The 14093-nt window shown below is 40.6% G+C and overlaps 1 protein-coding gene across 2 annotated transcripts; it reads right to left on the bottom strand.

The window, feature by feature from the left end:
- Window positions 1-342: 342 nt before the first annotated feature.
- On the bottom strand, window positions 343-11144 carry olfm3b (olfactomedin 3b). Of its 2 annotated transcripts, none has more exons than XM_085140329.1 (6): window positions 10472-11144; window positions 7660-7803; window positions 6215-6370; window positions 5218-5329; window positions 4074-4180; window positions 343-2807 (listed from the first exon to the last, which is right to left on the bottom strand). In XM_085140329.1, the coding sequence occupies exons 1-6, from the start codon at window positions 10538-10540 to the stop codon at window positions 2130-2132; spliced, it is 1266 nt and encodes a 421-aa protein (XP_084996455.1). In that variant the 5' UTR covers window positions 10541-11144; the 3' UTR covers window positions 343-2129. The 2 variants fall into 2 exon arrangements, with proteins under 2 accessions (XP_084996455.1, XP_084996454.1); XM_085140328.1 differs by having other exon boundaries at window positions 346-2807; window positions 5110-5329; window positions 10472-11140.
- Window positions 11145-14093: the final 2949 nt, after the last annotated feature.

The raw sequence follows: 14093 nt of genomic DNA on the forward strand, positions 1-14093 counted from the left end.
CACACTTAAAGTTTGATTGCCTGTCTGTATATTTAACACAAACATGTAGTGAGGTGTGAAAGTGTTGGCTAGCAGTAATGCATGTTATATAAGATGGTAAGCATTCTTCTGCTTTTTCTTCTTTTTCTCCCCCTAGGAGGCCTCGCAGCAAAACATTTTCCCACATCTCATCCTATCCCTACCATCCTCTTCTTACATCCACAAACCTTTACTGTGTTTTTTTCTCAACAGGATGCAAGAACAAAACAAAAAACAAACCACAAGCAAGGGGAAGCTGCCGCTAACTGACAGAGGAGCTGAAAAAGCAGGCTTTATACGCTTAGCCTCTCACCCCTCTCAGGTGCAGCCAGTTCTCTGATGACCCGCATGACTGTTGCTGAAAGCAAATAGGGAGGAGCAAAAATCAAGTGTTATGCATAATCTCTGCTTGTCAGGTGTCTGTACTTTCCTTGTTTGAATCTTCTTAGTTAATAGAACACAGCAAATGCTCATTAATTAAATCTCAATATCTTTTTGAAGATGAAAATAGCTCTGAAAAGCCACAGATATTTGTATTTATTTAGTTTTATTTCTTCTTTATTAACTCCCAAGAAAGTCCACTGTGAACATTAAACTATATTCTTTATAGACACAGACATACCATACTATGATTTTGTTGACAGCTAAAGTGATCAGACATATAGTATTGCACACAGATCTAACATAACATAGTATACAACACATGGATGTCACTCGTGAAAAATGGGAGTTTAAATCAGTTTATAGAACCACTAAAGTCCGGATACAAATCAGACCGTGAAGCTTTTGCAAGCTGTTGCCACCAAGTACAAAGTGATATTTACAGCTCAAACATGTTGCCCTGTTGCTTATGAAGTATTCAAGTAACAGTAAAGTTACAAAGCTCTTATCAAGAATACAGTGATTTTAAATGAGTACAGTGGTGTAGAGAATAAAGAAGAAACAATCAAACCCTTACAGCAGAAAAGGAAATGCACAGAACTATGACTTAATGAAAACAATACTTTATTTGGGTTATGTATAACTTCTTATTTACACACACCAATCCTTGTTAAAGTTTTCTACTTCTGTATAAATGGTTCTTTACCAGGGACTAGTAAAGCGCTATACAAATACACGCCATTTACCATTTACCATTAACATAGTCAGAGAGGAGAATGGAGCGTTTTGCAAATGCAAAATACACAAACAGTTACAGTAAGAATGCTTTTACGACAACCAGCATTCATGCATGAGAGCTGTTACCATCGGGCTCACAGAATATACTGCACTGAATAAGGCATACAAACTGTTGCTGAAGTTACAAAAAAGCTGCTGTCTCAGAGTACTAAGTTAAAGGCAACTAGACTTTGGGTTGCGTTAAGTACTTTGACTTAGTACTTCAAGATGTCATAAGACCTGAATGTCTGAGGATTTTCACAGACACAAAAAAAGCCAGTATTAGCTAAAAAAAAAGCCAACATTAACTGTACAGGTGCATTATGGTTCACCACATTTCTCGTTGTCTTGAATGAGGTCAAGTGCAAAAGTTTTAAAGTAAAAGTACAAAGACCAACTGAAAGCGAAATGCAGGCAGTGAAAAGCAGGAATAAATTAGCAGATCGTGATGAATAAATGGCAAAGAAAGAATGGAAACAAAACGAACAATTAACGAACACAGTCAAAAATGAATAAATTAGAGGGCCTGAATAAATGTAATACTGAACGGAGAAAACCATTATAAATATGAAGACTTCATTTTGGAAAAGCTTTCATTTCGGAGTGAAAGGGCATGAGAAATTACTTTAAGTTCATTGTTAAGTGTTTCAGAGTTTCAAGTGCCATTATTAAATCCAAAATGTTTTCAGGATGCCTCATAACGCACTGAATTTGTTCATTTTGTGCTGTCATTTATTTTATAGGCTGTGTGACATTTTCAATTAGACAATATCTTACTCAATTAACTCTGAAAAAACAGGTAAACAGCTTCATGTCAGGAAAGAAAGAAAAAGGCAAAGCTTATTAGGAGAATTTAATAATTTAATAAATAAATAACATTTATTTTGACATTCAGGCACAACCTTTAAATTTCCATATTTTAATCTTTTATGCGCACAGTACGCTCCCCGCCTCTAAGAGTCATCCTCAGTTTTAATGATGTGGAAAAGTGTAACGTTAAACAGGACCTGGTGGCCATTGTTCCAGCCGTAGAGAGCACGGTCCCTGGCATTGTAGTCCAACATAGACATGTGGAAATACTGGTTATGAAAGGGTATGTCTGTATACTCATAAGTGGAGGTTTTAGTGGAGTAGGCATAGTACACCTTGGCTCCAGTCAGGTGGGAATTAGTGATGTATAGAGTCCCACAGATCATAAAAGACTCTCCGGCATTCCTCTTTGAATATTCTGTGTTCCATGTGTTGATGATCTGGAGCGTGTCTGGATTCAGCTGGCTGATGACAATGTTGCCAGCATTTTGGTTGGTTGCATACACGGCCCACAGTCCCAGCTCGTCTGCCATCAGGTCGATGTCTGAGAAGCCTCCCCAGGTGTACGGGTACACGTTGTGGAAGCCTGCCAACTCCAAAGCCCTCTGCGTGACCACGCGACCTGTCTCAAAGCTGTACCTCACGATGATGTTACTCTGCATTTTGTTGTAGTACAAAGAGCCGTTGTATACTACGTGGTTTGTTCCAGCCCATTTGAAAGGCAGATTGTAGGTTCTGGATTCAACTCCTGCGACAAAATCAGTGATGGATTTAAACTCTTTTACTATTTTGTTGTTGGTGTAGCTGTCCATGTACCACACCTGGGGGACACAAACATAGAGATGATAATGAATTGTAATTGGTCAGTGGTTTGTGTTTAAAATTGTGATAGAAATAATTTTTTTTTAGCAAAATAAAGAAATCACAGAACACATGAACTCTATGAAAGGAAAGATAGAAAGCAGCCATGGCCAATATTTTTTTTATTAGCCAGATGGTCGATGATACATTAATAAGGTCAAACCAGAACCAAGGAAGAGTGACGCAATGAAAATTTTGTAATCTAGTCACATGAGCAGTGCTTTGTTGAATAGGCCAGTCTGTATCTGTAGCAGTTCAAAGTGCTTCATGCTGTTGTCTTAATAGATATGCTAAATAGGAAAATGCATGACAAGCATCAGAAAAAGGCAAAGAAGAAGGCAGCTAGCTAGAAAAATGATGAAGACTTTTTAGTCAATATATATAGCTTGTCCTTGCTGACTTCTTAAAAATATTTTTACTTACATACAAATTTTCTTTATTTTTTTGAGCCATATCGCCCTACACCTGTTTAGGATATTTGTAAGAGCCTTGCAGCACTTCCACTTTTTAATCTTTTTTCAGTATGAAAAGTGTGTTTCTAAAAGAAATTTTTTTGCTTCACTTTTTTAGTGATACTAAAAAGCTGGTTTGCGATGTTATGGATGAATGAAATGACATTTTATTTTATCTTGCATGCATTTACACTATGGGAAACTGTCCACCTCTGCCGTTTTTTGTATGTTCAAAACTGACTTTGCTAAGTTTTTACACTTCAACACATTTGACAAGGATGCACAAAATGCATTTTGGGACAAAAGCTGATTGTTAAGTATGGGAATTCCAAAAGTCTGTCCTCCCCTTTTCTCAGTAACTCTAATCTTTTAGTGTCAGTGTTAAAACACTGACATGCAGTTTTTTGTGTACTTTTGTTTTGAATATTTCTGTCTTTTAATGTGTAAGATTAGCAATTAATGTGTCTAGTCATGACAGTCTCTGCAGTCTTGAACAGCAGTAGTGAACAAAGTGCAACATTTTCCACTTCTGCTGGAATAAAGCAACCATCTAAACAGCTTCAGCTACTGTATATCAAACAGGAGCGCAAGCAACATTAAGTTTAATGTCTGAACTCAGCAGTCAAGTGTGCAGAAAGCTTTTAGTAGGTGCGATTCTGTATTTCAACATCTCTCCCCTTTGAACAAAAGGAGGAAAGCCACCACATATAAATTATTAAACTGCTCAGTGTTGTTTCAAAGACTTACAACCCAAAGAGATGCACATAAACTCACCCTGTTGTTTTTGGGAGACGCCTGCGGGTCGGTCATCCAGGCTCCGAATCTGGTGCCCGAAGTTTTCACTGTCAGTGGTCCAGTAATCTTCATAAGCTTGCCACATGCTGAAAACACACCATACAGCTGTGGTCACATATGTTATATGACTGGAATTTATCTCCAAGTGCTGGACTGCTAAGTGGGTTCTGGACAGCTTGTGTGCAGCATCTGGACACAGCTGTACTTTTGTCAGCTATTACAGATATAAAGTACACTGAATAAGAAGAAAAGTGCCACAGAACAACAACTTATAATGTGTCTAAGCTGGGAGAACACTTACCCATATGTTTTAATGCTCAGAGTACTTAATGATCTTGCCAGGCTTTAATGGTGCCAAATGACAGTAGGCTATCACTTGCACACAAGCTTTGAAGTTCCCTGTTAAGTATTGAAGTGCTATTTTACCCAATCAATCAAAGCTCACGCACAATGAATGCTTAAGCAATCATCTCCGGCTCCGACAGATTTCCAGCCACGTCCTATTAGCATTCCCCTGTTAGCTATTTATGTTGACACTTTGACAGGAGCCATCACTGTTGATAACCTGGCAGTTGGCAAATTGGAGCTTTAGTTATTCAAACCTTTATCAAAGGCAAAGCTGCTCTGGGGGCAGAACTGATCTTATTAGATGAATCAAACCTCAATGGGTGGAGCAGTGTAACCACAAATTTTCTATAAGTGCGAATGCCAAACAAGACACAAGAAGGAATTTATAAGTTAAAATGATCAATCATCACTTTAGGTGAGCCTGAGTTGAATTTTTTCACTTAAAATCAGAGTGCAAAGCTTCACATTCATCTTTAGCTTGGGAGAATGTTCTTTCACTTTGGGGTTTGTTAGCCCCCAGTAGCAGTTCTTGTCTGTCCACTGCATTGGATCTAAAATGCCAGCCTCCTAGTTGCTGCAAGAAATGTGCCTATGATCCCTTTGCCACTGTATAATCCGATCTCACTGCGCACGAATGCCTTTTTTTAATCCCCATCGCTGGACTTACTGAGTTTACTCATACAGTTCCGAAGCCTATTTTCCAGGTTTAGGACCCTTTGTTGCAACTCCTCATAGTCATAGGCCCCCATCTCCTCCTGAATGCCCATCAACACACTAGACAGGTTTCTGATCTCCTCTTTGAACTGTGAGATGAGCTTGGCATCTGTCTTGTACTGCTCCAGGACTGGAATCAGCGGCTGCAAGGATTCCATCTTTCCCTTTAGCTCCTGCAACAGATAAGTAACAGAACAGGTATTTGGACTTTAGAAATACTAGTCTCAACAAATCTCTCAGTTTTTCAGCACATAAGTACAGCAATACCTGCATCTTCTTATTGTTTTGTATCAATACTTACTGTTTTGTTTTACACAAAATGCAGATTCACTTCTTATTGTTGAGTCCAGGAAATACAGCATAATAATAATTTAAAAGAAAACCACAACAATGAGGAATACAAATCTAATATTTACAAGAATGTTTGCCCATATCAAACTTTCTGTTGTGAGGGAACTTAAACAAATATAGAAGCAGGGACACGCTCTAGCCGGAACCAAACAAATTCCACTAATGGATATCGCTACTACTAATAATTTAATGGAAATCCTGTCACTGTGAAGACAGATTTAGTACTCTTCACAATCAGTTTTTTAATCAATATCTGAGAGTTAGAATCTTTATCTTTATGGAAACAAAATCCTAGTATGGTATGTATCCTGGTATGTATTAACAACAGGTGGGTGCAAACTTTTGAATTATAGTGGTGGCAAGGAAGACATTAACTCACCACAGTTCTGCTCATTCCAACTGTTTTTCTCAGTCAAGGCTCCAAAAAAGAGCGGTTTTACTTGCCAAACAAATGGATAAATGTTCATTTATAATGCTGCCGTTAGGATATTTGTTATCTTTCTGTATCCATCCTGGGAGCCGCCTTCAGATTTTGTCTTGCTTTTATGATAGGGTTGCCCTTGGCTGGTCAGTGGTGGACCTGTATTGATCTTATCAGGAATGAAAGTTGATTAATTCAGATGCAACTCAGGTATCCTTGGAAGAGGTCCCTTCCCAGGCTTCCCTGTGATGTTTCTCACAAAGTTAAACATCAAACAAAAATATACCTGAAAGTTTTTGTTGACGAGCGTCTTCCTATCCGCTTCGATCTGCCGGAACTTTGACCGCAGCCCTTTGATCTGGCTCTCCATTCTCATGATATACTGAAAGTCCCTCTGCGTCCGCAGGTTCAGCACCTCGATTGACTGTGACATGTTCTGCACCTTTTGAAAAGAATGAAACAGCGCTGCATTGATTTTTCCATCCACCACAAGATTAAAATGTCCCCCATGTTCAGCCTTTCGGTAGGATGCCATGCTCTAACTTCCCAAAGAACAAATCAACATTTTGACCTCCAAAGTGACTGTCTTTTAACAATTCAGCTGAGTAGAGGCATAGTACTATCACATAGCAGTTTTTCCTCAGTTTTTAAATTTAGGTTCCATTTTGACAGATTCAAGTGTTTTTCAAATGTCATAGACAAACTACTGAATCTGATGGATTCTGATGACATATTAGGAGCAAACACTTCATGTAGAAACCTTACAGTGTGTCTTTGTGGTTGAACAAAAGCTACATTTATGGGGAATGTGAAGGAGGAAGAGATAGCTTCCCTTCTTTCTTCTCTTTAACTCAACTTATAATGAACCAACAGTACTGGTGCACAACCCCAGTAAAGCGGCGCGGGACTCATACATTGTGTTCTGCATACTTGTCTGGCTCTGGTAGAGGAATCCTGAAATGGCCTCACTGATGGCCTGGGGCAGCTTAGTACATTAGTGTCAGAGGGCCCAGTGAATGACAGAGAACACCCTTTGGCATACAACATTAAAATGTAGGCTACAGCCATGTTTCCTCATGTGACATAGTCATTGAGGAAAGTGATTCTAGGGCTGTGCTATTTTTTTTCGCTTGTAGATAATGCATTTAAATCGTGACAGGCATGGGGCAAAAATAACATTTGGAATTACATTTGAGATTTCCACTTCAATTCACAATGATGGCTGTCGTGTTCCAAAATCATTTCAGGTAATCAAGACGAAATCCTCACTTTTACAAAAAAACGTCTATGGTAGCAGATGTAAAGGAAAAAATAAGTGATAACAATTTAATTTTACTTTTTCTTTTTTACAGATAACAATCCCGGCCAAATACTTAAAGCCTTCTGAAATCTGAAACCTTAAAAATGTCCTTGATTGATTTGATGCACAATAAAGGGGTGCTCGAGTTCTATTAAGGTGGGATGGAATGTGTTCTCATCTTCCCAAGTAGTCATTCAACTGATGTCATTCATGTTATATATGCAGAAGTGGAAAACAGGGTTATGGACCTGGCTGGTGCAATCTCTCAAAGGATTAGGGCAGCAAAGAAGCATGAATAATGATTGAAATTGATGCCATATGTCTTTGAATTCAAGTGTGCTCTTTTGTTATAGCAAACACATACGGTGGAGAATGAGCATGTGCGTGCATTGTCACGTATACAGAAGCGCATGTGTCTGTGTGGACTGCACCTTCTCCAGGAGCTGGCGGAGCTGCCTGCCTTTGGCATCTCTGGAGCAGAGATTCTGTTCAGGAGCCACCACTGTGCAGATGCAACGCCCATCTGCATCCTGAGCCGAGCTGTACACCTGCCACCCTTCCTTTGGCCTGATGGTCTGCACAGAGAGACACATGCAGCCATAAATACACAGCACACATTTCTACAGACGTGCAGTTGATGTCACGAGTCATCGCAGCACACAGCTGTTATGTTTTGTTATTTTGTTTATTATAGGTCATCCATTCTTCTGCCTTCTGCCCCCAAAGCTTCGACACCAACCAATTCCACTGACTTAGAAAAAGTCGCTGCTTTGAAAGAACAAAGTGCTTTTGCTGTAAGATATTCCTCTGCTCACTGTGTATGGTCTCCGGTGAATTTCCTCTTGAACAATAAATAGTGTTTCCTGGCCTTGATGAATAACCCGAGAGCTGAAATTCCTCCGTTTTTCCTTACTAGGCCTTCCAGTGCTCTAACTGAAAGTCCTGCTGAATGACAGAGATAAACCTGATTTGTGGGAGCTCGTCCTGCTCTTTATTACAGTCAATATGTTCCACGGCGCTGGCATATAAGGCTCAAAGAACATAATGTTTTGCATCATAAGCCGAAGCAGAAATTTAAAACCGTCAAATAAAGTTGGAGTGTGCACAGTAAAAAAAAAAGTAGCTTTTACTCCAAACTTTGATCAAACTCTTCTGAAGTGCTGGAAAAGTTGATAGTTATCAGACACAAAAAAGGGATCCGTATTTGCTGTTTATTCTCTGCATGGGAAATTAACACAGGACTGGCAGCCAAATACTGGCAACGCTCGATTGTGTAAGGGAAATTTTTCTGCCTCTTTGGCAGACGGCCAATTGTTTTTGGATTTTGTTTTTACATTCAAAAACTACAGCTGGATGGAGAACAACATGTGAAACATGTGAACTCCACCAGACTCTGAAGTGTATGGCTAAAAGGTGAGGTGCCCTGTTTTTAAAGTGCAGGCATCCATTCCTTTCCCCATCCATCCCTGCCTGTCATCCTAAGCAGTTTAAAGAGCATTTTGAATCATCCATGAAAGATCATGTCCCCTCTGAGCAGGAGAAAACGTCACACTAAGGAGAAAGCTCAGACTTTGACTCATCATTTTCACCTACAGAGAAGCCGCTTTTTGTCAGTTTGTAATCTGTTACTACCATGCAAAGTCATGCTGTTTAAGAAATAATCGATAAGGCGGTCTATTATCTCCCCTTGCAGTTTACATTCCATCACAATTTCTGTTTGTAAAATTTGCATCCTCACTCCTCAGCAAAATCTTTCCCTTTAACATTTTTTTTAATAATGTTTCCCTTTAACATTTGCTACTGGTTATTTGTAAAGTTTGTGATTTAGGAATTAAACCCTGTGAATTGTGCCTGTGTTCTGATGCTACGTTGGCCCTGATATGATCTCATAACCCACAATATTTTCTTCTTCCTGTTATGGTCAGTGTGCATTTCATGAAAAAACAAAACCACAGTGAAAAGCATCAGTAGGAACATGAAACAAGCGCAATGGAATATCTTGAGTTCGTGTGAGATACATCGCCACAGCCTGAAAATTATTAGAGATTCCAAATAGCATAGTAAACCATGACTGTCTCTCTCTCTGTATATCATAGCTGAATGGGATAAAAGAGTCAGAAAAAAAAAACACCCTCAGCTCTTCGTCTCCTTATTTTGCTTTGAAAGGCCCCTGAAAAGAAGCTAGTTTGACTAATCTGTTAAAATGGTCTTCCTCCTATCTCTTGAGTGACGCACATCCTTTCCACTCTTCTCACTCTCACATTTCCTCATATTAAAATGATTCTGTTGCTCAGCCAAGCCAGATGCACTCTCCAATTAGGCTTTTTTTTATGAGGAACTCTGCACAAAGAATTTTTTCTTTCATTAAATAATTCAGACAGCTGCTTCCGCTTTTGTTTGGGGCATTTAGACTTTTCTTTTTCATTATTACTGATAAGAAGGTAATTTTGAGTATTTCCTGTGCAACAAAATTTCCTGTTTTTTTTAAAAAGCATCATTATTTCTGTACACCACTCTCAATCGTGGCAAGGTGTTATGTGAGGGCACTGCTTTGCAATCTAGACATTGGCAAGGGGACTGTACTCTGCATGGGTGGGATGAACCTAATCGACCATTGTTCTTGTCCAACTGGCTTGCTGGTCTGCAAGCTGCTCCTCCTAATTTGTTACAATACTCCCAAACCCGACTATGTCCTTAAATGACTGCATGACCATTTGATGAATACATTTAGATTAAGTGTGATTGTTACAGAAAAACGCCACCAGCAAAATATGAGTTTAGACACAGCACCATTTTTTTTTCAACAAAGACGGAACTCTCCCTTAAAAGTGAGTTATAAGCCTGGCAATATTGCAGGATCGATATCAATACTCTATTGTTGAGGTAAGCAATAAACAAAGTGCTATGAGGGTGGTTCTACTTCTGCCACCACTTGGAATATGTTTTGTTTTTAAAAATAAAATAGTATTTTGTCCACACATTAGGTCTGTGTGTAAATGTAAACCCCCTGCCAGTGTTGGAGCGTGTATGGTATGTATGTGTATGCTAACAATAGCAAAGAACCAGCCAAACACGCAATTATGGCAGAAAACTGACAATTTGTTTATGTTATTGTGTTTTCAGCAATCACGTTAAATACACCTCTAATCACTTGAACTCAGCATTACATGACAGTACAAGCTCATGCCCAAGTTTATTGTGTTCCTGGAAGAAATGCGAGAGGCAGTTGTGTTGGAAACTCACCACCGTAGGGCAGTATCCGAACAGCAGCAGAAACAGCAGCGGATTCAGGACCACGGACAGCGACCACATTCTGTCGGCTGCTACAACGTTTCCCTCCTCCACCTCCTCCGCGCCCACAAGAAGAAGAAGAAAAAAAAAATCACGCAAGTTTTTGTTTGAGTGCTCAGGCCACCACGTCCACTACGCTCTGGTAATAACCGCGGCTTCCCGTAGAAGAGGGGGGCACATCCATCCACCGCTCCCCGTTACGCATGCCATATGGACAGCGGGGAGAAACCTCGTCACTGCAAGGAGGAAAAAAGTTTGTGGGCACGCAAGCTGCGAAAAGCCGAGCTGCGGTTTGGTCAAAGGGATCCTTGTTCACGGATATGACATCATCCAAACGTCTCTCTTGACTTTTAATAAGCTCGTGTGTGAGAAGGAACCACCGGCAGCTGTGAGGTGACAAAAGTTGCAGCTGGCAGTATTTAACAGAAAATAAGAAGGCAGAGATCAGAGCTGCTGCTGCTGCTGCGTTTTTGTCACTGCAGAGAGAAGGCGCGCCAGACGGTACTATGAGAGCAGCAGAGAAACATACTGAAGGCTAGACCCTGTTTACTAAAAAAAATCACGGAGCAAACAAGATCTGAAAAAGCACTGATAGCTGCTTTAAGCGTCAGATCGATATAGAATAAAGCGATTGTTTTACTACCCAATTTGATCATCAATTTGAGGCCGTTTGTATGGAAGCCCATTTGCGCCCATTAACTAGCACTATATATATGTATATATATATATATATATATATATATATATATATATATATATATATATATATATATATATATATATAATTCAATTTAATTCAATTTTATTTATATAGAACCAAATCACAACAACAGTCGTCTCAAGGCGCTTTATATTGTACACTAAACCCTACAATAATAGATACAGAGAAAAGCCCAACAACCATATAACCCCCTATGAGCAAGCACTTTGGCATCAGTGGGAAGAAAAAAAACCCTTTTAACAGGAGGAAACCTCCGGCAGAACCAGGCTCAGGGAGGGGCGGGTCCATCTGCTGGGGTGAGAGAAGGAAAACAGGATAAAGACATGCTGTGGAAGAGAGACAGAGATTAATAACAGGTACGATTCAAATCAGAAAGGTTTATTAACACATAGTGAGAGAGAAAGGTGACTGAAAACAAAAAACTCCATGCATCATGGGAATCCCCCGGCAGCCTACGTCTATTGCAGCACAACTAAGGGAGGATTCAGGGTCACCTGGTCCAGTCCTAACTATATGCTTTAGCGAAAAGGGAAGTTTTAAGCCTAATCTTGAAAGTAGAGATAGTGTCTGTCTCCCGAATCCAAACTGGAAGCTGGTTCCACAGAAGAGGGGCCTGAAAACTGAAGGCTCTCTCTCCCATTGTACTTTTAAATACTCTAGGAACAACAAGTAAGCCTGCAGTGTGAGAGCGAAGTGCTCTAATAGGGTGATGGAGAACTGACATAAAGACAAGAAAGCTCTTGTAGGCCTGCAGTGTGAGAGCGAAGTGCTCTAATAGGGTGATATATATATATATATATATATATATATATATATATGAAAAGCTGCAACCACCAAGTACCTGCAGAGGGTCAGGCGAGTCAGCTGAACGGTAAGAACAAGATCCGGGCCATCAACACGTACGTCCTGCCCGTGATCAGGTACCCTGCTGGGGTAATAGGCTGGCCAAAGGAGGAGATAGAAGCCACTGACATGAAGACAAGAAAGCTCCTTACCATGCATGGAGGGTTTCACTCCAAGTCCAGCACCCTGAGGCTGTACGCTAAGCGGAAGGAAGGGGGCCGGGGACTGGGGAGTGTCAGCACCACAGTCCAGGATGAGACAACGAACATCCAAGAATACATTGGGAAGATGGCCCCAACTGACCGAGTGCTCAGTGATTACCTCAGGCAGCAGAAACCCAAGAAAGAGGAGGGAGACAAGGAACCATCATGGAAGGACAGGCCCCTGCACGGTATGTACCACCGGCAGATAGAGGAGGTGGCTGATATCCAGAAATCCTACCAGTGGCTGGACAAAGCTGGACTGAAAGATAGCACAGAGGCACTAATCATGGCAGCACAGGAACAAGCACTAAGCACAAGATCCATAGAGGCTGGGGTCTGTCACACCAGGCAAGACCCCAGGTGCAGGCTGTGTAAAGATGCCCCAGAGACAATCCAGCACATAACAGCAGGGTGCAAGATGCTAGCAGGCAAGGCATACATGGAACGCCATAACCAAGTGGCCGGCATAGTGTACAGAAACATCTGTGCCAAGTATAACCTGGAAGTCCCGAGGTCAAAATGGGAGTTGCCCCCAAGGGTGGTGGAGAATGACCGAGCTAAGATCCTGTGGGACTTCCAGATACAGACGGATAAAATGGTGGTGGTTAACCAACCGGACATAGTGGTGGTAGACAAACAGAAGAAGACAGCCGTAGTGATCAATGTAGCGGTTCCGAATGACAGCAACATCAGGAAGAAGGAAGATGAGAAGCTGGAGAAATACCAAGGGCTCAGAGAAGAGCTCGAGAGGATGTGGAGGGTGAAGGTAACGGTGGTCCCCGTGGTAATCGGAGCACTAGGTGCGGTGACTCCCAAGCTAGGTGAGTGGCTCCAGCAGATCCCGGGAATAACATCGGAGATCTCTGTCCAGAAGAGCGCAGTCCTGGGAACAGCTAAGATACTGCGCAGGACCCTCAAGCTCCCAGGCCTCTGGTAGAGGACCCGAGCTTGAAGGAGCTTCAAGCGAGTGGGGAATTTTTTTATTTATATATATATATATATATATATATATATATATATATATGGACACACACACACACACACACACATATATATATATGTGTATATATATGTGTGTGTGTGTGTGTGTGTGTACTATTAACTTCAAATATGTAATATTACTATTTTATTTTGGCACAGTACTATCATGACATCTCTCTCTCTTTGTCTCTCACATGCCTTCACATGACACGTTGTTTTTCAATTAATCCATTAAATAATGCGTTGGGCATTCTTTATGCACACAAATAGAGTTCACAGGCATGACTACTTCACACAGTTGGGGTGTTTTTTCCTTTGGCTTCTGTGCTCAAGCTGATTTCCCTAAATTCAGAAGTGGAAGAGCGCATTGGCGTAAATAAACCTTCAGACATTTGCTGTTTTGAAGTTAGACTTAAATAGGCTATGTTTATATTTTCTTTTATAGGCCTTCAGGCTGCTTTCATTTATCATTTATCATCTTGCCTGTTCTTTCTCCATATTTGCTAAACCATGTACTATGTTCTGCAGCACTAAAGAAATTAGTTTGTGGCTGCCACACAACTGTATGGGTTCATCAATTTCATGATAATCAGAGGACCAATGAGAGTTTGCTAGATATCAAACCAGCAACCTTTTCCTTGGCGTGCATGTGTTAAGCAGTTCCCCATTGCTTTGGTATATGTTTAAACTAATTAAATGACTTCATATGTTCAAAGTGCTATATGTTACAGTTGTGCTGCAACTGTAACAGCCTGACTATGTATGTTAGAGTGACAAATTCATGATCAACATACGAAAAGAGCACAGCAGCTTTAACTCACGAGCT

This window comes from Neolamprologus multifasciatus, chromosome 18 (assembly GCF_963576455.1).
Source record: "Neolamprologus multifasciatus chromosome 18, fNeoMul1.2, whole genome shotgun sequence".
Classification (NCBI taxonomy): Eukaryota; Metazoa; Chordata; class Actinopteri; order Cichliformes; family Cichlidae; genus Neolamprologus; species Neolamprologus multifasciatus.